At 36.4% G+C, this 25428-nt stretch overlaps 1 protein-coding gene and 1 pseudogene across 7 annotated transcripts in view; both read left to right on the top strand.

Annotated features, from left to right (window-relative positions):
* LOC125136627 (surfeit locus protein 1-like) overlaps nucleotides 1-22424 on the top strand; it is a 40958-nt pseudogene extending 18534 nt beyond the window's left edge.
* Nucleotides 1-25428, top strand: part of NRG4 (neuregulin 4) — a 131785-nt gene that overhangs the window by 27370 nt on the left and 78987 nt on the right. For 6 of the 7 annotated variants that reach the window (XR_007136893.1, XM_047794677.1, XM_047794678.1 and 3 more), the window contains exon 3: nucleotides 23904-23969. Coding sequence is in view for 6 of the 7 variants with exons in the window: in XM_047794677.1 (XP_047650633.1) it covers nucleotides 23960-23969 (10 nt within the window). In the remaining variant the exon portion in view is untranslated. Of the gene's footprint in view, nucleotides 1-22870; nucleotides 22981-23903; nucleotides 23970-25428 lie in introns of those variants that run through there. The other variant, XM_047794679.1, reaches the window with a different exon arrangement.

Raw genomic sequence — 25428 nt, 5'->3', positions numbered from 1 at the left:
TGACTTCCCTTAGTATGATAATATCTATATACATCCATGTTGCTGCAAATGGCATTATTTCGTTCTTGTTTATGTTTTATTCTTGCGCGCGCGCGCGTGTATGTGTGTGTGTGTGTGTGTACACCACTTCTTCTTAATCCATTCGTCTGTCAGTGTCATGTCTGGGTTTATATAAATAGTGCTGCTGCAAACATTGGGGTGCATGTATCTTTTCAAATCAGATTTTTTTTCCAGGGAGTTCCCTTCATAGCTCAGCAGTTAATGAACCTGACTAGGATCCATGAGGATGCAGGTTCAATCCCTGGCCTTGCTAAGTGGGTTAAGGATCTGGTGTTGCCATGAGCTGTGGGTAGGTCACAGACGCAGCTCAGATCCCCCATTGCTGTGGCTGTGGTGTAGGCTGGCAGCTACAGCTCTGATTGGACCCATAGCCTGGGAACATTCATGTACTGTGGGTGTGGCCCTAAAAAGCAAAAAAAAAAAAAAAAAATTTTTTTTCCCCCAGGTATATGCCCAGGAGTGGTATGGCTGGCTAGATCATATGGTAACTCTATTTTTAGTTTTTTAAGGACTCTCCATACTGTTTTCTACAGTGGCTGCACAAGTTTATATTCCCACCAGCATTGTACGAAGATTCCAATTTCTCTGTACCCTCTCAAGCATTTATTAATTGTAGACTTTTTAATGATGGCCATTCTGACTGGTGTGAGGTGGTACCTCGTCATAGTTTTGATTTGCATTTCTCTAATAATCAGCAGTATTGAGCATTTTTCATGTGCCTGTATGCCTTCTTAAGAGACGTGTCTATTTAGGTCTTCTGCCCATTTTTTGATGGATTTTTTTATTATCATTATTGAGTTGTATGAGCTATTTGTACATTTTGGAAATTAATAGGCCACTATCTTTAAAGCAGAAGTTTCTCCGTTTAAGTTATTGCCATGATTCTAATCTCTTTTGGTTGTTGCAAAGGGATAACCATCATAGGCACTGAAAAATTTCAGAAAGTTTTGCCATTAATGAATTTTTATCTTTTTGTGATAAGACTGGTGGCAGCTAACATTCTTTTCTTGTGTTTGGAAGGTGGACCAGAAGAACTTGTAGAACCTGTTAAGAATAAGATGTAAAAGTGTGTCACTGGCCAGTATATACATTCTCTTGGTCAGTTCCAGGTCACTGCAAAAAATTATTTTTTAGAGTTTGCGAAACACATTTCTATTTAGCTTATATTTAAGAAGATGAAGAATGAAGTGGTGATAATTTTTCTGCCTTATTCATATAATTAAAGTGAATGTGGGAAGATTGATATGTTTTGTCAAGAAAACCCCTTGATAATTATTCAAAGCTTGTAGGTTTTTTTTTCTTTCTCTTTTTCTTTTTTTGTCTTTTTAGGGTCATACCCATAGCATATGAAAGTTTCTGGGCTAGGGGTCTAATTGGAGCCACAGCCACTGGCCTAGTCCACAGCTACAGCAACTCCAGATCTGAGCCACATACATGACCTATGTCACAGCTTGCAGCAACGCCAAATACTTTAACCCACTGAGCGAGGGCAAGGATTGAACCCACATCCTCATGTATACTAGTCAGATTCTTAACCTGCTGAGCCACAATGGGAACACCCAAAGCTTGTAGTTTTTTAGTAAAATATAAAGAAGTACAAGTCAGTTTATCAGTCAACTGTCAACAATAAATTCATAACAAAATATTTGTTAAACATCTACTGTTAATAGGGCAGTAGGCCAGATTTAGCCTAGAAGGCTAAAGATATATGACACTATTCCAGTTCAGGAAACCTATAGTCTAGTTAAGGAAATAAAGCATATTCATATAATGACTAAAGAGAAATCCAGGGTAGTACATTTAAAAAGTTATTGATTTCTCCTTTTTATTTTTTTCGAGGTGATTTCTTCTCCATTTTCCTCCTAGTGAATTCCATATAGAGTTCTATTCCCTTCATCAACCTGCTCGTATCCTCTGTGTCTGTTCTAGTTACAGTCCTAAAAGATATTATACAGCACAGAATACCATAGACATTCAAATTGTGGACTAGGGAGTTCCCATCGTGGTGCAGCGGAGACGAACCCGACTAGTATCCATGAGGATGCGGGTTCAATCCCTGGTCTTGTTCAGTGGATTGGGGATCCAGCGTTGCCATATAAGCTGTGGTGTAGGTTGCAGACATGGCTTGGATCCTGTTTACTGTGGCTATGGCACAGGCCAGTGGCTACAGCTCCAATTCGACCCATCACTTCGGAACTTCGTATGCCGAGGATGCAGCCCTAAAAAACAGAACAAACAAATTATAGACCGTGATAATGGTCCAGACTAGTACCATCAGCATCGTCTGGGAACTTGTTATAAATGCAGGTTTTCAGACCCCATGCCACATCTACTGAATTAGAAATTTTGAGGGTAGAGCCTAGCAGTCTAGGCCTCCCAGAGAGTTCTGATGCCTGCTAGATTATCCCCTCCCCTGTTGATGGACATTTAGTTTTTCCATTTTGGAGCTGTTCTGAAGAAATCAACTGTGAAAACTCATGTACACATCTTTATGCCCATGCACTTTTTAACTTCTCTTGGGTAAATATGTGAGAGTGGAATTTCTGGGTCATATGGTAGGTTGATTAGTTATCTTTTGCTGCATAACAAATACCCAGAGTCTAAAACAACAGACGTTTACTATCTCATAATTTCCTTTGGCCAGGAGTCCAGGAATGAGTTGGCCAGGTAGTTCTGGCTCAGGGTCGATCAAGGTGTCAGTCAGGGCTGTGCTCATCTCAAGGCTCGCCTGGGGGAGAATCCACTTCCAAGCTTACATATGTGACTGTTGTCAGGCCTCAGTTCCTTGTCATGTGAGCCTCTCCACCAGGGCTGACTCATGATGTGGCAGCTGGATTCCCCCGGAGTAAAGCAGTCTAAAAGAGAGAAAAAGAGATCATCTAAGACAGAAGCCGCAATCTTTATATTTTCATCACTTCGGCCACATTTGTTCTGTAGAAGTGAGTCAGTAAAGTCCAGCCCACCCTGAAGGGGAGAAGATTGATTATACAAGAGTGCGAATATCAGGAAGTAGAGTTCTTGAGGATGCATCTTAAAGCCTTTCTACCACAATAGGTGTTTCCTTAAATTTTTAAGAAACTGTCAGATTATTTCCCAAAGTCTTTATATCACTTTACACTCCTCCTAGTGATGTTGACGGTTACAGTTGTTCCACATCCTTGCTGATATCTGATATGGACAGCCTTTTTTTTTTTTTTTTTTGGCTTTGCTTTTTTTGAGGGCCACACCCCTGGCATATGGGGGTTCCCAGGCTAGGGGTCTAATTGGAGCTTCAGCTGCTGTCTGACACCACAACCACAGCAACACTAGATCTGAGCCGAGTCTGCAACCTACACCACAGCTCATAGCAATGCCGGATCCTTAACCCACTGAGTGAGGCTAGGGATCGAACCTGTGTCCTCATGGATGCTAGTCAGATTCATTTACACTGAGCCACAGTGGGAACTCCTGGACAGCCTTTTTAATTTTAGGCATTCTAACAGGGATGTAGATTTTCATTGTGCTTTTAAGTTGCCTTTGTCTGATTATTAATGACATTGAACCTGTGCTTATCATTTTTTCATATATCTTCTTTGGAAAAATGACTTCACATATTTTGCCCATGTTTTTATGGAGTTGTCTTATTATTGAGAAGAAAGAGTCATTTATATATATAAACATATATAAAAAACCAAAATATGTAAATGTAAATGCAAATCCTTTGTTAAATACATTTATAGGAAATATTTTCTCCCACTTGTGGCTTGCCTCTTCATTGTCTTAATGGTGGCTTTCAAAGAGCAAAAGTTTTTATTTGATCAAGTCCAGTTTTTCCATTTTTTTTTTCTTTTATGGTTCATGCTTTTTATGTTCTGAGAAATCTTTGCTTTCTCCAAAGTTTTTAGAGATTTTTCTTTTATTAGTGAAAACTAATGGAGGATTAGAAACCACTCAATAAAACAGCAAAATAGGGAATTTCCATTGTGGCTCAGTGATAGCAAATCCGACCAGTACCTATGAGGATGTGGGTTTAATCCCTGCCCCCGCTTAGTGGGTTAAAGGAACTGGTGTTGCTGCGAGCTGCTGTGTAAGTTGCAGATGTGGCTCAGATCTGGTGTTGCTGTGGCTGTGGCATAGGCTGGCAGCTGCTGCTCTGATTGTACCCCTAGACTGGGAACATCCATATGCCACGGGTGTGGCCCTAAATAAAGGAAAAAAATAGCAAAATACTCTAACAATTAACTATTTATATAATTCATGTATCTATAATATATAAAAACTGCTTTGTATGGCTTTGCATTTACTGTTGAGCTTTTCATGTTTCTCACCAACTAGACTATATGCTCCTTAAGAGTAGGAAGTGGTTTAATTCTTCTGTGTGTCTTGTGTTGTCTAATACAAAGTAGTGACTCAGTAAATATTTGTTGGTTTGAATTATGTAGTTTGAATTTAAATAGGTGAGACATTTATGTTTAAGAGTTTAAAGATGGAGATTATGAGAATAATTAGGGCTATAAATAAAAAATGAGAATTTTTTTCTGTAGAGGATTAATTGAAGCCATGGAGATGGTTAGATTCCAAGGGAGAGCATGTACAGACATAGAGTCTTTTGTACATAGAGCATGTACAGAAACTTGCAGCATAGCATCTTTAAGCCATAATCAATAAGGTTGCCTCATTTGATCTGCTCTTAAGAGGAAGGATGAATTTGGATCGGTTATTTGCATTATTTTGACATCTCTGCTTTTCTTATATCTATGTCATTGAATATTAATATTCTAATGTTTGAATAGTAAGAATAAAATCTTTCAGTAGTCAAAAATTCATCCAATTCAAGTACTGAATTATGAGGAAGCTTTAACTTGCCTTTAACAAGTATTTATCATTAGCATTGTTTTTGATGAATTACAAATATCTAATTGGTAACAGTATTGAATTCAGAATGCTGCTTTTGTATTGTGTATTATTTTAAGTTACAAGCCCAGTGTTTCTTACTGTAGACTCTGAGTATATGGATGCTGTTCTTTCGCTTTTTAAATTTTTTTTTTTTTTTTTGCTTTTTAGGGCCACACCCTTGGCACATGGAAGTTGTCAGGCCAGGGGTTGAATCTGGGGTGAAGCTGCTTGCCTGCGTCACAGCCATAACAACATGAGAGCTGAGCCATGTCTGTGACTCACACCACAGCTCATGCCAATGCTGGGTTCCCCAACCCACTGAATGAGACCAGGATGCTAGTCATGGATACTAGTGAGGTTCGTTACCACTGAGCCACAATGGGAATTCCCTGTTCTTTATCTTTAGATACTTCATCTTTGAGGCTTTTAGTGGTATAATTTAGGTTCCCCAAGAAATAATTCTAGAAATTGTCTGTCCTTTTAAAGTTGTAGAGGAGAAGGATCAAGATGGTAAAGGGGTAAGATGTAGTGCTCATCTCCTCCCACAAACACATCAAAAAAGAAACCCATCTACATGTAGAACATCTATTGAACATTGGCAGAAGACCTTAAACCTCCAAAAAGGGCAAGAAACCCTCCACATAACTGGGTAGAGCAAAAGGAAAAAGAGAGAGAGAGAAGGAATCAGGATGGAATTAGCACTCCTGAAAGGTTTAAAATGGCAATAAATAAATATTTATCAATAATTACCTTAAATATCAATGGACTGAATGTTTCAATTGAAAGACATGGAGTGGCAGATTGGATAAAAAAGCAAGAATCTACAATATGCTGTCTACAAGAGACTCACCTTAGGGCAAAGGACACATATAAATTCAAAACAAGGGGATGGAAAAAGATATTTCATGCAGATGGAAAAGACAGGAAACGAGGAGTTACAATATTCATATCAGACAAAATAGACTGATATGAAATGAAGGCCATGAAGAAAGGACGCAGTAATGTCCGAAGCATCCAATATTAGTTTCCAAAGAAGGACCACTATTTAATGATAAAAGGATCCATTCAAGAAGAGGATATTACACTCATCGGTATATATGCCCCTAATGTAGGAGCACCCAGATACATACAACAAATACTAACAGACATAAAAGTAGAAATAGAGAGTTCCCATTGTGGCTCAGTGAAATCAAATCCAACTAGTATACATGAGGTTCTGTGTTCTATCCCTGGCCTTGCTCAGTGGGTCAGGGATCTTGGTGTTGCAGGAACTGTGGTGTAGGTCACAGATGTGGCTCAGATCCTGCATTGCTGTGGGTGTGGCATAGGCTGGCTGCTATAGCTCCAATTTGACCCCTAGCTTGGGAACTTCCACATGGCTCGGGCACAGCCCTAAAAATAAAAAAAAAAAAAATTAAAAAAATGAGAAGTTCATGGGAATACAGTAATAGTAGGAGACTTTAACACCCCACTTATATTGATGGACAGAGCCTCTAGACAGAAGATCAATAAGACAGCAGAGATCCTATATGCCACAATAGAAAAGTTAGACTTAATCGACATTTTCAGGACATTACATCCAAAAAAAAAAAAATCAGAATATACATTCTTTTCAAAGGCACGTGGAACATTCTCAGAGATTGATCACATACTGGGGCACAAAACCTCAACAAATTTAAGAGTATAGAAATTATTTCAAGAATCTTCTCTGACTACAGTGGCATGAAAATAGAAATCAACCACAGGAGAAGAAATGATAAAAAAAACTGATTACATGGTGACGAAACAACATCCTACTAAAAACCAATGGGTCAGTGAAGAAATCAAAAGGGAAATTAAAAAAATACCTTGAGGCAAATGATAATGAAAACACAACCATTCAAAATCTATGGGATGCCACAAAATCAGTGCTTAAAGGAAATTTCATAGCGATAGAGGCCTTCTTCAGAAAAGAAGAAAAATCTCAAATTGACAACTTAACCCACCACCTAAAAGAATTAGATAAAGAGGAACAAACAAAACCTAAACTCAACAGAAGGAAGGAAATCATAAAGATCAGAGAGGAAATCAATAAAGTAGAGATTCAAAAAACAATAGAAAAAAAAAAACCCAGTAAAACCAAGAGCTGATTTTTTGAAAGGGTAAACAAAATTGACATACCTCTGGCCAGACTCACCAAGAAGAGGAGAGAAAGAACTCAAATACACAAAATAAGAAATGAAAAAGGAGAGATCTCAATGGATACTGCAGGAATACAAAAAACCATAAGAGAATACTATGAACAATTCCATGCCAACAAATTTGACAACGTAAAAGAAATGGTCTTACAGCCTGCAAAAACTGAATCAAGAAGAAGTTGATCAATTGAACAGACTGATCACTAGAAATGAAATTGAATATGTAATAAAAAACACTCCCTACAAACAAAAGTCCAGGACCAAATGGCTTTACAGGCAAATTCTACCAAACATATAAGGAAGAACTTATACCCATCCTTCTTAAACTTTTCCAAAAGATTGAAGACTAAGGAACACTCCCAAAGACATTCTATGAAGCCACCATCACCCTACTACCAAAACAAAGATACTACCAAAATAGAAAATTATAGGCCAGTATCTTTGATGAATATAGATGTAAAGATTCTCAGCAAAATTTTAGCCAACCGAATCCAATGATATAAAAAAAGATCATGAACCATGACCAAATGGGATTCATCCCAAGTTCACAAAGATGGTTCAATGTCATATACTACATTAACAAAAGAAAAGTCAAAAACCACATGATCATTTCAATAGATTCAGAAAAAGCACTTGACAAAATCCAACATCCATTCATGGTAAAAACTCTTACCAAAGTGGGTATAGCAGGAACATACCTTGACATAATAAAAGCCTTTATGACAGACCCACAGCCAATATAATATTCAGCAGAGAAAAGCTGAAACCCTTCCCACTAAAATCTGGAACAAGACAAGGATGCCTGGTCTCACCACTTTTATTCAACATAGTATTGGAAGTCCTAGCCACAGCAGTCAGAGAAGCAAAAGAAATAAAATGTATCCAAATTGGAAGAGAAGAGGTAAAACTGTCACTGTATGCAGATGATATGATGCTATATATAGAAAACCCTAAGGACTCCACACAAAAACTACTCTAACTGGAGTTCCCGTCGTGGCGCAGTGGTTAACGAATCTGACTAGGAACCATGAGGTTGCGGGTTCGGTCCCTGCCCTTGCTCAGTGGGTTAACGATCCGGCGTTGCCGTGAGCTGTGGTGTAGGTTGCAGACGCGGCTCGGATCCTGCGTTGCTGTGGCTCTGGCGTAGGCTGGCGGCCACAGCTCCGATTAGACCCCTAGCCTGGGAACCTCCATATGCCGCAGGAGCAGCCCAAGAAATAGCAAAAAGACAAAAAACAAACAAACAAACAAAAAAAACTACTCTAACCGATCAACAAATTCAGCAAAGTACCAGGATACAAGATTAACATTCAGAAATTGGTTGCATTTCTCTGTAACAACAAGGAAATATTAGAAAAAGAATACAAAAATACAATGCATTTTAAAATTGTGCCCCCCAAAATTACCTAGGAATAAATCTGACCAAGGAGGTGAAAGAATTATATGCTGAACTATAAAACATTAATAAAGGAAATTAAAGAGGATTCAAAGAAATGGAAAGATATTCCATGCTGGATGAAGAATTAATATTGTAAAAATGGCCATACTACTCAAAGCAACCTACAGATTCAATACAATTCCTATCAAATTGCCCATGACATTTTTCACAGAACCAGAACAAACAATCCAAAAACTTATATGGAACCATAAAAGACCCAGAATTGCCAAAGCAATCATGAGAGAAAAAAACAAAACAAGCAGGAGGCATAACTCTTCCAGACTTCAGACAATATTACAAGCTACAGTAGTCAAAAAAGTGCCGTACTGGTACCAAAACAGACGTATGGACCAATGGAACAGGATAGAGAACCCAGAAATAAACCCAAACACCCAAGGTCAATTAATCTTCAACAAAGGAGACAAGACTAGAAAATGGTAAAAGGACAGTCTTTTCAGTAAGTGATGCTGGGAAAACTATACAGCTGCATGGAAATCGATAAAACTTGCATACACCTTCACACCATGTACAAAAATAAACTCAAAATGGCTTAAAGACTTAAACATAAGATACCATAAAATTCCTAGAAGAGAACATAGGTAAAACATTGTCTGACATCAACTATACAAATGTTTTCTTAGGTCAGTCTCCCAAGGCAACAGAAATAAAAACAAAAATAAACTAATGGGACCTAATCAAACTTATAGGCTTTTGCATAGGAAAGGAAACCCTAAAAAAACAAAACCAAAACAACAAAAAGAGAACCTATAGAATGGGAGAAAATAGTTTCAAATGATGCAACTGACAAGGGCTTAATTTCTAAAATATACAATTTATACAATGCAACAGCAAAAATAAACAAAAACAACCCAATCAAAAAATGGGCAAAAGACCTGAATTGACATTTCTCCCAAGAAGGTACACCAGATGGCCAACAGGCACATGAAAAAATGCTCGACTTCACTGATTATTAGAGAGGTACAAATCAAAACTACAATGAGGTACCACCTCACACCAGTCAGAGTGGCCATCATTATTAATAAGTCAACAAATAAAAAATGCTGGAGAGGGTGTGGAAAAAAGGTCCCCTCCTTCGCTGTCGGTGGGAACGTAAATTGGTACAACCACTACGGAAAACAGTATGGAGGTACCTCAGAAAACTAAATATAGAACTACCATATGAGCCAGCACTCTCACTCCTGGGCATATATCCAGATAAAACTTTCATTGAAAAAAATACCTGTACCCCTGTGTTCATTGCAACACTATTCACAGTAGCCAAGACATGGAAACAACCTAAATATCCATTGACAGATGAATGGATTAAGAAGATGTGGTATATAAACACAATGGAATACTACTCATCCGTAAAAATAAGAGTAAAATAGTGCCATTTGCAGCAACATAGATGGTACTAGAGACTCTCATACTAACTGAAGTCGCAAAGAGAAAGACAAATACCATATGATATCACTTATATCTGAAATCTAATATATGGCACAAATGAACCTATCTACAGAATAGAAACTCTGACTTGGAGAACAGACTTGCGGATGCCAAGTGGGAGGGATTGGGATGGACTGGGAATTCGGGGTTAGTGGATGCAATCTATTGCATTTAGAGTGGATAAGCAATGAGATCCTGTTGTATAGCATAGGGAACTGTTTCTAGTCACTTGTGATGGAACATGATGGAGGATGATGATGTGAGAAAAAGAATGTGTGTGTGTGTGTATATATATATGAATGACTGGGTCACTTTGCTCTACAGCAGAAATTAACAGTACTGTATAAATAAACTAGTAGAAAAAATAAAAATCTTAAAGAATTTTTTTAAAAGGTTGTGGATATTTCTCTTCCTCTTACAAATTAGACATTCAGTGTGATTTGGAGAAATAGATGACGATGTCTGATGAAAGCTAACTCCCTTTTTCCACTTCTAGCCTGCTCTTCCACTCCTTTTTTTAAAAATAGGTTTTATTTTTTAGAGCAGTTTTAGGTTCACTGAAAAAGCAGAAAGGGAGTTCCCATTGTGGCTTAGTGGAAATTAATCCAACTAGGAACCATGAGTTTGCGGTTCAATCCCTGGCCTCGCTTGCTGGGTTAAGGATCTGGTGTTGCCATGATCTGTGGTGTAGGCAGCAGACTCGGCTTGGATCTGGCGTGGCTGTGGCTGTGGCATAGCAACAGCTCCCATTAGATCCCTAGTCTGGGAATCTCCGTATGCCATGGGTGTGGTGCTCAAAAAGACAAAAGACAAAAAAAAGGGGGGGGGCAGAAAGTACAGATTTCCTGTATGTTTCTTGCTTCCACACATGCACAGCCTTCCCAACTGTCAGAATCACGTTGATGCATCGATATTACCCAGATTAGCATCATAATGGGCATGTATTATACCCATTATGATATCCTATAGAACAGTTTCATTGCCCTAAAAATTCTCTGTGTTCTACCTATTCATCCTTCTCTCCCCTTTAACTCCTGGCAACTGCTGATCATTTTACTGCCTTCATAGTTTTGCTTTTTCCAGAATGTCATATTGTTGCAGTCATACATTATGTAGCCTTATCAGGTTGGCTTCTTTCACTTAGTAATATGCATTTAGAGTTCCTCTATGTCTTTTTCTGGCTTGACAATGCATTTATTTTTAGCACTGAATAATATTCCATTGTCTTTATGTACTAGTTTCATTATCTCTTTTTCTACTGAAAGACATCTTGGTTGCTTCAACGTTTTGACAGTTATTAACAAAGTTACTGTAAGCATTAGTGTTCAGTTTTTGTGGAGACATAAGTTTTCTACTCCTTTGAGTAAATACCAAGAAATATGATTGCTGGATCTTATGGTAAAAGTTATATTTAGTTTCACAAGAAACTGCCAAATTCTCATTCAAGTGGATGTAATTTTTTACCTTCCCACCAGCAATGAATAAGAATTCCTGTTTTTCCATTTCCTTACTGGCATTTGGTGTTGTCACTGTTTTGGATTTTCAACTTTCTAATAGGTGTTATAGTTGTATATCCTTGTTTTAATTTGCAGTTCCCTGATGACATGTGATGTTGAGAATCTTTTCTTATGCTTATTTGCTTCTATATATTTTCTCTGGTGAAACGTCTGTTAAGGCCTTTTGCCCATTTTTTAAATTGGTTTGATCGTTTCCTTATTTAAGAGTTCTGTGGATGTTTTGGATAATAGTCCTTTATTAAGTATGTCTTCTGCCATGTTTTTTCTCAGTCTGTGGCTTGTGTTCTCATTCTCTTGACAGTGGCTTTTATGGAGCAGGGCTTTCTTTTCAGGCTTTATTAAGGCATTATTGATAAATATAATGGTAATATATGTACAGTGTACAATGTGATGATTTGAAATGTATACATTTGAAAGGATTTTCAAAATCAAGTTAACATATCCATCACCTTATATCATGTTTACTTTTTTAAAAAATGAAAACTCCTAAGTTCTACTCTTAGTAAATTTAAGTTATACAGTACAATATATTATTATACATTATGTTGTATAATATATATTATACTTTATATTGTATATTATATATAATAACATAATATATACTAATATATAATAATATATATTTTTCAATATATAATAATATATATGCATTTCTATTTGAGCTGTGCCTGTGGCAAGCAAAAGTTCTGGGGCCAGGGATCCAACCCACATCACAACAGTGACAGCGCTGGATCCTTACCCCCTGAGCCAACAGGGAACTCCCTATGAATTTGACTTTTTAATTAAAAAAAATTTTTTTGGAGTTCCCCTTGTGGCTTAGCAGAAATGAACCCAATTAGTATCCATGAAGATGCAGGTTTGATACATGGCCTCGCTAAGAGGGTTAAGGATCTGGCATTGCTGTGAACTGTGGTGTAGGTTGCAGACATGGCTGGGATCTGGCATTGCTGTGGCTGTGGCATAGGCTGGCAGCTATAGCTCTGATTCACCTCCTAGCCTGGGAACTTCCATATGCCACACCTGTGGCCCTGAACAAACAAACAAAAACAACTTTTTTTAGATGCTACATATAAATACCATGCAGTACTTATCTTTCTCAGTCTCACATATTTTACTTCAGGTTCTTACTTGTTGCTAAGGGCAGGAATTTCCTTCTTTTTTAATGCTGTATAATATTTATATGTGTGTGAATCATAATTTCTTCATTCATTGTCAGCAGACATTTAGGTTGTTTCCATACCTTGGCCATTGTGAATCATGCTGCAGTGAATGTGAGAGTAGAGATATCTGTTTGAGAAAAAGGTTTTATGTTCTTTAGATATACACTCAGAAGTGGGATCACTGGATCAGATGTTAGTTCTATTTTTCACTTTTTATGGACTCTCCATACTCTTTTCCATAGTGGGTTCTCTTTTCTCCACATCCTCATCCACATTTGTTATCTCTTGTCTTTTTGATGATAGATATCCTAGGAGGTGTGAAGTGGTTTTGGTTCGCATTTCCCTGATGCTTAGTAATGTCGAGCACCTTTTCATGTACCTGTTGGCCATATATGTGTTGTCTTTGGAAGAATTCTATTCAGTTCCTCTGACCATATAAATTGGGTTATTTGCTTTTTTGCTATTAAGTTCTATGAACTCCTTGTTTATTTTGGATATTAAACCCTTATCAGTTCTGTGGTTTACAAATATTTTCTCTCATTCCATAGGTTATCTTCTCGTTTTGTTGGTTTTGCTTTGCTTTACAGCAACTTCTTAGTCTCAGTTATTTATTTTTGTTTTTGTTGCCTTTGCTTTTGGTGTCAAATCCAAAAAATCATTGCCAAGACCAATGTCATGGAAGTTTTCTCTGTGTTTTCTTCTGGGGATTTTATGATTCCAGATCTTAAATTTGTCTGTATTCCAATTCGAGGTTTTTTGTGAGTGATTTAAGAAAGGGATCAAATATTACTCTTTTTGTATGTGGATATCCATTTTTTCTGTCACCATTTATTGAAGAGACTATTCTTTCCCCATTGTATATTCTTGGCAATTCTGTGGAAAAACTAATTGGCCTAATATTCATGGGTTTATTTCTGGGCCTTCTAATCTGTTCCATTGATCTATGAGTCTGTTTCTATGCTTATACCATACTGTTTTTATTACTATAGCTTTGCAGTATAGTTTGAAATTAGGAGGTGTGATGCCTCCAGCTTGGTTCATCTTTCTCAGGTTTGCTATGCTATTTGAAGCCTTTCGTGGTCCCATAGAAATTTTAGGATTATTTTTCTATTTCTGTGAAAAACACCATTGGAATCTTGATAGGGATTACATTGAATCTGGAGATATCTTTGGTTAGTATGAATACTTTAACAATATTAATTTTTCTAATTCATGGATATGGAATATTTGTGTTATCTTAAATTTCTTTCATCAGTGTTTTATAGCATTCACTGTATAGCTCCTTTACCCACCCCCTTGGTTAAATTTATTCCTAAGGATTTTGTTATTTTTCTATTTTATTTTTCTATTTTAAATTGGTGTATGTTTTACATTTCTCTGTTAATAGTTCATTGTTAGTATATAGAAGTACAATTGATTTTTGTATATTGATTTTTTATCCTATAACTTTCCTGGATTTACTGATTTGTTCTAACAGTTTCTGTGTGTGTGTGTGTGTGTGTGTGTGTGTGTGTGTGGTGTCTTCAGGGTTTTCTGTATATAATATCATGTCATCTGCAGATAGAATTTTATTTATTTTTTATTCCTTTCCTATTTGGATTCATTTTATACCTTTTTCTTGCTTAATTGTTCTGGCTATGACTTGCAGTACCATGAAGAAAAAAAGTGGTGAGAATGATCCCCTGTGTTTTTCTCCTGATCTTAGAAGAAATATTTTCAGCTTTTTACCATTGGTATAGCATTAGCCATAGTGTTGACATATAAGGCCCTAATTAGGTTGAGGTACCCTCTACCTAAACCTAATTTGTTAAGAGTTCTTTTTTTTAATCATAAAAGGATGTTGAATTTCATCAAATGCTTTTTCTGCATGAATTGAGATGATTGTATGTATGACTTTTAGCCTTCATTTATTTTATGTAGTGAAACACATTTATTGATTTGTACATGTCGAATCATCCTTGCATCCCAGGAATAAATACCACTTGATCATGATCTATTATGTCTATTAATGTGCTACTGAATTTGGTTTGCTAGTGTTATGTTGAGGATTTTTGCATCTGTATTCATCAGAGGTATTGGTTTGTAATTTTCTTTTTCTATAGTTTCCATGTCTGGCTTTGGTATCCTGGAATGCTGGCTTTGTGAAATGAGTTCAGAATACTCCCTCTTTATTTTTTGAGAACAGTTTGAGAAGTATTGGTTAATTCTTCTTTAAATGCTTGCAAGGCAAAGTTTTAGTAGAATACACCAGGAAAGCTATCTTGTCCTGGATTTTTCTTTGTTGAGAGGCTTTTGATTACTGCCTCAGTCTGCTGACTAATAATTGGTTCTTTCAGATTTACTATTTCTTCATGATTCACTTGGGTAGGTTTTGTGTTCCTAGGAATTTATCTGTTTCTTATAGATATCTAATTTGTTAGTATATAATTGTTCACAGTAGTTTCTTATGAATCTTAGCATATATGTCTTCTCAGTTGTAGTGTCTCCTCATTGATATCTAATTTTATCTATTTGAGGCTTCTCTTTTTTTATTCAGTTAAAATTGTACTTATTTTATCATTCAAAAAACCAGCTCTTATTTTCTTGACCTTTATTGTCTTCATAGTCTCTCTTTTATTTATTCCTATTCTGATCTTTATTTCCTTCCTTCTACTAACTTGGACTTAGCTTGTCCTCCTTTTTTAAGTTCCTTGAGATGTAACATTAAGTGGTTTATTTGAGATTTTTTTTCTTTAAACTTTTCAAACAGCTTTTACTGCAGCCCATAAGTTTTGATACATTGTATTTCAATTTCATTTGTTTCAAGAGATTTTTTAATTTCCATTTTGATTTTTTTTTGACCTATTTGTTGTTCAGGAGCATGTTATATAATCTTCATATATTAATGACTTTTCAATTTTCGCCTTGTAATTGATTTCTAGTTTCATACTATTGTGGTCAGAAAAGATGCTTGGTATGATTTCATTCTTCTCAAATGTATTAAGACTTTTTTTATGGCCAACATATAATGCATCCTGGAGAATGTTCCATATGTATTTGAAGAATGTGTATCCTGCTGTTGTTGGATAGAGTATTTGTATATGTCTGTTATGTCCATCTGATCTAATGTATAGTATGTTTTGTATTTTCTTAATGATTTTCTGTCTGTATGATCTGTTCATTGTTGAAAGTGGAGTAGTAAAGTCCTTTACTGTTATTGTTTATATTGCCGTCTATTTTTCCCTTCAGATCTGTTAATATTTGCTTTATATGGTTAGGTGCTCCAATATTGGGAGCATAAATATTTACAGTTGTTACAGTCTCTTGATGAATTGACTCCTTTATTATGTAATGACCTACTTTTTCTCTTGTCACAATTTGGCTTAAAGTCTATATTGTCTGATAAGTAGAATTATCCCTGCTCTCTTTTCATTTCATTTGCATGGAATATCTTTTTCCATCCCTTCACTTTCATTCCACTTGTTTCCTTAAAGCTGAAGTGACTGTCTTTAAGGCAGCATATAATTGGGTCTTGTTTTTTAATCCATTCAGCCACAGTGTCTTTCAAATGGAGAATTTAGTCCATTGCATTTAAAGTAGTTATTGAAACCTGACCCCCTTGCTGTACAGTGGGAAAAAAATAATAATAAATAAAAAAAATAAATAAAGTGGTTATTGATATGCTGAATTTGGCAGTAGTTCTAGAAAACATTCAGTCCAGATTTGAGCAGGAGATAGGGGATGGAAGGGGTATCTAAGAAAACGAAAGAAAACTGCATGCAATTAATAATATGATTAAGAAGCTGGATATTTGAGAGCTGGGGCTTCAGGACTCACAGTTGAGGATTTTGCTGTGTGGGATGGGTGCTAGGTCAGTACCATCAGGAGGAGTCTCCTTGGGGCTGCCTTGCACCCAGGTGAGGACTCATGCAGTTGTGCCCTAGGCACCTAGGAAAAGCTGCCCTATCCCTGCCCTCCATTTTGCCAAGGGCAGGGTGGGTATGGGCATTCTGACAAGCTCTGGGACTGCTGCCTGAACCCCTGAATCAGGCCCTGGTTGCGTGCCCACTCTGCCAAGCACTGTGTCCTCACAACATACCCAAGGCTGTCTCCTCCCACACTCTCGTATTACACACTTGACCATAGACATACAGTAACTTCCTACACCTCCTTGGACAAATACAGGGCCACCCAAGACTGAAACCCAAGTGTCTGGGATCCTAAAGGAAAGCAGGACTAATCACCACAGTTTACATGTGCCTCCCAAGGGCTGGCCTGGAGGCCCAGCAGGTTTGGCAGCTCTTAAGCCAAAGCAACTGCCACAAAAACAGAAAACAACTTCTTTCTTTAGTGGTTCCTGCTTCTCAGTCTTTTTACTGCCTTTGACCTGGAGATGCTGCAGGTCCAACATTGGAAATGGAAACTGAAGTTGATTGCAGAGCTATAGTCTAGAGTTATGGCCAAACCCATCTCTGCTAGCAGACCCAGTGGAACCAAAAAATCCAGAGTACAGGCCATTGAAGGTCAGGAGGCACTTTAACCACACCAAGTTGCTGTACAGGGTATCTCAGACCGTCGAAGACCCAGCCTGGGAGACCAGCCTACTGGCTCTCCTTGTTCACTGGTGCCTACCTTGTCACCCCCTTTCACTGTGCTGACCTAGGAATCACCATTCAGGTAAATAGAGCATTTGTGCCCAGGAGGAAAGTGAATCCTTAAACACAGTGTACAGGCCAGATTTGAAGGAGAAATGGGCCTAGTTGGAATGGTGAGGCTGACAGAAACCAGGAAGCCTGTTGTCCCTGGGAATAATCCAGACGTGAACCACTGGCATTGCCAGGAACTGGAGACTGTGGCCTAGGCTCCCAGGTGTAGACCGCATTTTCACTGATGCTGACTTCCAAAGCACAGTCTTTGAAGGACCCATTGGAGGGCAGACCAGAGTCACTCTGAAGAACGAGCCCATGCAGTATGTTGTCACCTGGTACAGACTCTGTGCAGCCATGTCATACCTGTGTATAAGAAATTCCTGTCTCTGGAGTTCCTGCTCTGCACAGTGGATTAATATCCAGCTTGTCTCTCTGGAGGCGATGGTTTGATCCCTGGCCTAGCACAGTGGGTTAGGGATCCATTGTTGCTGCATCTTTGGCTTAGGTCACATCTCAGCCCAGGAACTTCCATGTGCTGTGGGTGTGGCTGAAGGGGGATAAAAAGATTTAAAAAAGAAGGAAGAAAGGAAAGAAGGAAGGAAGAGAAAGAAAGGGAGAGGGGGAGAGAGGGAGGGAAGGAAGGAAGAAAGGAAGAAAGAAAAAGAAATTCCTTCCTTGGGCTCCTAGTGTGTGAAGAGATTAGCCGATGTAGCCCTGTTCCTGAATAATTAAGTCACAGAGTAAACCTTTCAGGAGCTTTGGTTTTATGCTGGATCACCTGCTGTTGGTATAAATAAATCTCTACACTTCAAAAAAAAGCAGCTATTTGAGATATTTTGATAAAGCACATTATTCTTCTGTCATCGTCCCCCCTCAATAATGAAGGCAACTCTAAACTCTAAAGCTGTGCAAGAAAAGGTACAAATAAGATACAAATTCAAATGTGGTATGATTTTGATCAACCTACAGAGTTTAAGAAAAGAGAATGTATTTTCTCTTTGTGTTGGGAATATTATCTTATGTGTTGCTCAGGTATTGTGAAACTGAAACAAGAGAAAGAAATGTTATTCTTTGACACTGCATGGGTCTGCTGTGAATACTATTTACAGTTATGTTGATAAAACTGTAGTTTATTGGTTTTCAAATTTATATCTAGAGATAAAGTTATGAAAAACTTCATTGGGGTCACAGATGAGAATGTGAAATGTTAAAAGCCTTCATGATATAAAACTCAAGGTATAGCTATCAGGGTAGAAAGAGGTGGGGGTGAGAGAAACGATGAAAGTGAAGTTAGTAGAGTTACTTATTTTACACGTTAAGGGGTAAATTCTGTGAATTGACTCATGTTCATTAAGACATACAAGTGTGAGTATGTTATTTAAAATTGGATGTAGAGTTCCCTGGTGGCCTAGTGGCTAAATTCTTAGCCTTGTAGCTGGAATTACTTCTGTGGCTGGGGTTCGATCCCTGGCCTAGGAACTTCCACATGCCACAAGGGTGGCCAAAAAATTATAGATGTGACCAAGAGAAGAAAGAGATAATGTAGCTTACCAAACATTCAAATTAAAAAGGTAGAGGCGGAGTTCCCGTCGTGGCGCAGTGGTTAACGAATCCGACTAGGAACCATGAGGTTGCAGGTTCGGTCCCTGCCCTTGCTCAGTGGGTTAACGATCCGGCGTTGCCGTGAGCTGTGGTGTAGGTTGCAGACGCGGCTTGGATCCCATGTTGCTGTGGCTCTGGTGTAGGCCGGTGGCTACAGCTCCGATTCAACCCCTAGCCTGGGAACCTCCATATGCCGCGGGAGCGGCCCAAGAAATAGCAACATCAACAACAAAAAAGACAAAAGACAAAAAAAAAAAAAGGTAGAGGGTAGTGTAAGAGAACTGGAGCCTCATCCTTCATAGCTGGGAGTTAGATGTTTAGGGTACCAAATCTAGAAATAGAGGGGATGGGCATTTTGAATTATGGAAGAAGAGCTTGCCATTGGTCACATTTGTTGTTCTCTTATTTCTCTGGCAATTTCTTAGTGGGTTCCTTCTCCAGTCATTAAAATGTTGATATTTTCCAGGGATCAGGCCATGGCCTCTGTCTCACATGGCACACATACACTCAGTTCATTCACATAAATGGCTTCAACAACCACCTGTGGAAATTGAGTCCCAAATCTCTTATCTCTAATCTGATTGTAATCCTGTTTGCAAGATCTGTATCTTCAGACATTTCTTTCTCATGTCTCAGTAGCACTTTAAATTTAACATGTCCAAATAGAAATAGTTATCTTACTCATGAAATGTTTTGGTATTCCTTTATTTGTTTTTTAATAGCTTTATTGAAATACCATTTATATATCATAAAATTTACATATTTAGCTCTATCTGTGACTCTTACCAAATTTGTAGCCACCTAAACAATCCAATTTTAGAACATTTCCATCATTAGACAAAAGATCCTTTATGCTGTTGGCATCATTTCCTAGCCCCAGTCCCAAGCAGTCATTAATCTGTTCCTATCTTTATTGATTTGCCTTTTCTAAAGATTTCATATAAATGGAATCATACAAAATGGGGTTTTTGTGATTGACTTCTTTCACCTAGCATGTTTTTGAAGTTTGTTCATGTTGGAACATGAACTAATACTCATTCTTTTTTATTGCTGAGTAGAATTCCACTGCATGGCTGTACCACATTTTGTTTATCTGTTCATCAGTTGATGGACATTTAAGTTGTTTTCTAGTTTGCAGCATTATGACTGAAGGTCTAAACATTCCTTTCATGTCTTTGTGTAGCCCTGTATTTCCATTTCTCTTGTGTGCATTTATGGCACATTAATGTTTAACCTTCTAAGAAGCTATCAAATTATTCTCCAAAATGACTGCACCATTTTAGTCACACCGTCAATGTATGAGGGTTCCATTTTCTCTTTGTTGTTTTTATTATAGCCATTCCAGTAAGGTGTGACATGGTGCCTCCTTGTGGTTTTCATGTACATTTCCCTAGTGGATGCTTGGCAGCCATGATTTTTCTTTCTTTTGTACCTTGCCTTCCCATTCTCTGAGTGTATAAATACATCTTTAATTTATTTTTTTGAAGTTTTATTGATGTGTAGTTGATTTAAAATGTTGTGATAATTTCTGCTGTATAACAGAGTAATTCAGTTATACATATACACACATCAATTTCTTTTTCAGATTCTATGATCACCGAACATCTTTAAGTATATCTTTAATTCTCTCCTTTATCCTCATTCCCATTGCTTTATTTCTTCGCTATTCTTGATTGTTAAAATGGCATCCAAACCATTTTCTCTGCTACCAGTTCTTCTGCAGGTTGCAGTCTATTTTCCACACTACTGTCAAAATGAACTTTCTAAAATGCAGATGCGGTCATGTCACTCCTTTGCTAAAAACATTTCAAAGGGTCTCCACTGCTTTTAAGTCTACTATCTGGACCCTACTTATTTTATAAGATCTATTCTTGCCACTCTTTGTCCCACCATCCCATCCTAGAATCCACAAACACTCCACACACATACCCTGCACACATCCTGATGTGCAATTATCTGAATACATTAGGATTTTCTTTCTTCTGTGCCTTTGAAATGCTGTTACCTCTGTCTGGAATGTTAATCTCTGTTTACAAACTCTTACTCATTCTTCAAGGCTGAGCACAAATAAAACTCCCTCTCGGAATCTTTCTTTGATTTTCCTAGATAGTTAAGCTTTGTTTGTATATATGTTAATATGGTAACATAAATAGGTGTCTTTGAGAGTACTTTAGGTTGAATTGCATGAAATTGTTATTTTTGTAAGTCCAAATATGGTTTATATGTCAGCCTAAAACATTTTTATAATTACTTGTTTATGTGTCTGTCATTTGTTAACAGTAGTATGCCCTTTATTACATATTTGTTGATAGATGATTGAACAATAAATTATGCTTAAGGACCATAGCTTTCATTCAAAGTGAAAAGTTACCTTGGAGTTCCTGTTGTGGCACAGCAGAAATAAATCCGACTAGGAACTATGAGGTTGCGGGTTTGATCCCTGGCCTTGATCAGTGGGTTAAGGAACCGGTATTGCCGTGAGCTGTGGTGTAAGTCGCAGATGTGGCTTGGCTCTGGCGTTGCTGTGGCTCTGGCGTAGGCCTGCAGCGACAGCGCCTATTAGACCCCTAGCCTGGGAACCTCCATTTGCTGCGGGTGTGGCCCTAAAAAGAACAAAAGTCAAAAAAAAAAAAAGAAAAAGAAAAGTTACCTTGAAAAATGTTAGATATTCTTCAGAATCATGTAGCCTCAAAGGTTAAGTTTCTTTTTATTGTGTGAGAAATTATTAAAACCAAACTAACTGCCATGGTATGTCTTAAGAAATACATCTTGAATGTCCCAAATGAAGTAACAGATTATTTTCTCTCAGTACAATTTAGCAGTCATTTTCATGTTAGTGGACAGCATCATAGTTCCATAGTTCAAATAAAATAATAAAGGTTAGGAGTTTTCTAGTAGCACAGCAAGTTAAGGATCCAGCGTTGTCACTGCTATGGCACAGGTCACAGCTGTGGCTAGGGTTCAAACGCTGGCCCCAAAACTTACATATGCCATAGGTGCAGCCAAAAAAAATAATAATAAAGGTTACTGATTTTTCATAAAAATATCCTTTTAAAATCCAAGCACTGTAAGCTAACAAATTTTTATATATCATATATATTTGTTATATATATATATATATATATATATATATATAACAAATTTTTATATATAAGATCGTAACTGTAAAAATTGCTTTTGAGTGTGGGAGGCAATATTTAGTAATGAAAAGAATTGTTCTCAGAATATGGATTATAAGTTTATTTTAATATTTCTTAAAAGAGCAAATTTTAAAGTTTCTGTGTTATTCATCAGTCAGTAATGTCTGCATTGTGATTTTAGAAAAGATAATTATCTCAATAGTTGGCATATTTTATGTAATTATATGCTAAAGTAACATTTAATTTAAACAAAGTTAAAGTTTTAGACAATGTTTTAAGTTATTTATGATTTTTAAACTTTATAGCTCTCCTTTATGTATTAAAGCTTTGCTATTGTTTGCACATAGTCAGACAGCCATCAGTATTGGTCGTGTTCAGTGATTATATTCACTTCAAATTGGACATGGTGTTGTATGCAGTATGGTAACTATTACCTTCTTTCAGTTATAAGTACTTCAAATAATTATTTATACAAATGTTATGGGTTTTATGAGAAAATTGCCTTTTAAAAAAAAACCCCAAGGAACACTTGTCCATTAACTCCCCATTAAAATTCCTTTTCTTCACAGGGGAAAAAACACACTTTAGAATTATTCAGACATGCAAGGATAAATTAGGAGTCTAAAGAATGTGGTTTGCTTTATAACTTAAAATATAGGACGGTGATTTGAGGGTGCAGCTTAGTACAACTTCTTTTGTACATAAAATTCTGCTCTATTTGCAACTCTGAATATGTGGACTGAAAGGGGTGGTTCCTTTGGCTGGTGCCTGACCTCTGAGCACACCTTGGTCTTTGTTTCAACCTCACCCATGCTTCACACTGCATTAGACTTTTGACATGTTGTAAAAGGCAGGACACAGCTGCTGTTCAAAAACTTTTGAAACGCTGTGTGTCCAACAAAATTTATTGTTTGTGTGAATGCAAGTTTTTATTGAGGTAAGCCAGTGATTATTTCAAATTATATAGATTCAATTTTTTTTCTCTCTCTCTCTCATTGCTTGTCTAAGAAAAAGTGACTGGGCTTAAGAGGAGACCTTGATATTATAGCTGTGTTAGTAGGAAGTTGTTGATTGAGATTTCTGTTACAAAGTTTTTCTGCTTAAAAAGACAGTTATAAAACCTCCTTTATAAAAGGGAATTGAGAGCATGTAAGTATAAATATGTCATCTTTCCGGATGTATTTTGTAGTTCCTTTGTTTCTGTTATAGCAGATAACTTTACATGTAGCTGCTTTGCTTTGCCAGATGCCAGATATTTTTTAAAGGCATATTTAGGTTGGTAAATGTAATGTGTGGTCCACAGTAAATTTGAGAGTACTTCCATTAAAGTTTTAAAGGTTCTGTGGAAATGATGACCTTTTAAATGTTGTTAGTTTTTTCTATAGTGTTTTTGGCTGTTTTTTAATAAACTTCAAAATTAAAAGTTTGCTATTGAAAAGTCATATTAGAAATAGGCTTTATGAAAAAGTAAAAAGTCAATTCAGCTCATTCAATTTCTCTTACTGACTCATGTCTTTCATATATAGTCTCATATGGTATACCACTGCATTAACATTGTTTATTAAAAGTAAAACATTGACTTTTCTCCAGAGAAAGATTTAAGACTACATTATATTTTTTAGGCAATGATTTGTACTAGTGCATTTGTATTGTTTGTGGATCTTATAGCTTTATATGTTCATATTTTTATTGATATGTAATAAGTATCTAAAAAAATAGTTGCTCTAACCAAAGAATTTTGTCTCTTGCCTATAAATGTCTTAATTATTTTCATCATTTAAAATAATACTGCTGTTAGTATATTTGACATTTTGTAATGCTCTCAAAAGAAGATAATTTTTCCTAAATTATTAATTTTAGGTGCTGTTTTTCAACCCTAAACTTTTGACCAAGAATGAAACTCTTTAAAAATTAAGATGCCAACAGGTAATTTCTTGTAAGTTTATATTTTTGTCATAGAAATAGAACCAAAAACCAAATGTATATTAAGGCTATATTTTCCCCATCTAAAATTGTCCTAGAAATATGAAATACCTTGGTTTTGAAAGACCTTCCTTTATAACATGAAACTATTTCATTTTAGACATATATTTTATCACTTTTTACCAAGTGACAAATTCTGTCTCACAAGTAAGTAAATGAAATCAGAATAAAAGTAGACTCAGAGATAGTGATTCAGGTTAAATGAATTTCTTTACTGTTAAAGTACTAGGTACTGAACCATGACTGGTTATAATCCTGTTAAAAACAAGAACATTAATTTCAGCTATGGGAAGCATTCTGTGATAGTTACACTCTACCCTCAATGGAAAACCGTATGTGATGATTCTCATGATTCTAAGGAAATGTAGTGTCCACTAGGATTTTATTTGCTAACCAAACAATTTGTGAAGAAATTGTAAGCATTATCTTATTAAAAGTCGTTTAGTTGTAAAAAAGCATGACATTGTGTAAAAAGGAAAAAAATCTAAAAGATTAGTTCTAGGTTTACTTTCTTTTTTCAACTAAAATTCTTTATTCTCTTTTCCTCTTTACATTTTTATACTTTTATAACAGATTCTTCTCAATTCTAAAGTAAGAAGCAAGTTCTAAAATTTCAAATTCTGATGGTGAAGACATTTGGTTCAATAGCTGTTATAACTTGAGGGTATTGATATCTTAGTGACAAATAAATGCTAGGTAACTTTTTTAAAAATTAGTATGCTATTTTTTAAATGCCAAATTAGAATAACACCATTTTCTTCCTCACATAAGATTCTATGTCATTTTCTGGACAGAAATAATCAGGAACCAATGATGTGCAATTTTAAAGCAATGTAATTCCCCCTTCAGGACTGAAAGATAAAGCATTTATCAATTTGTTTTTTCTAATCATGAACAGTAATATATAGTAGTATAATGCCTCAATGAATATTCTATGGTTATTTCTAAGTTTTTCTGTCTAATAGTTGTGATGGGACTTTTTTTTTTAAGGGGGAGGAGGTAGAGAAGGAAGGAGAGGTACTGGGAGAGAAGAGGAAGACAGAGAGAGAAAGAAGCATAAAGGAAGGGCCAGAGATAAAGGGGAGTTCCCGTAAAGGAAACAAGAGAGAAATGGAGGTTTATTTTCTTAATATTTTGAAAATTTTGGCTGTATATCGGACAATGACTTAGGTTTTTAATTTTTCTGAGAACTTTAGATACGTCTTTATTGTTACTACTACGTAAAATCCCCTTTTAACTCAAAACCTAATAAATTTTTTTTAAATTTTAAGTTTGTTGTCTATAGAAATATTTTTAAATGATTTTGAACATCAGAATTTATTTAATCTAAATTTTCTCTTACAGCAATTTCAGACATTACCGTATTTGAGACCTTGAAAGATAGGAGAGTAAATATATGCTT

This window comes from Phacochoerus africanus, chromosome 9 (genome assembly GCF_016906955.1).
Source record: "Phacochoerus africanus isolate WHEZ1 chromosome 9, ROS_Pafr_v1, whole genome shotgun sequence".
NCBI lineage: Eukaryota > Metazoa > Chordata > Mammalia > Artiodactyla > Suidae > Phacochoerus > Phacochoerus africanus.
This window is presented reverse-complemented; position numbering and strand designations above follow the sequence as displayed.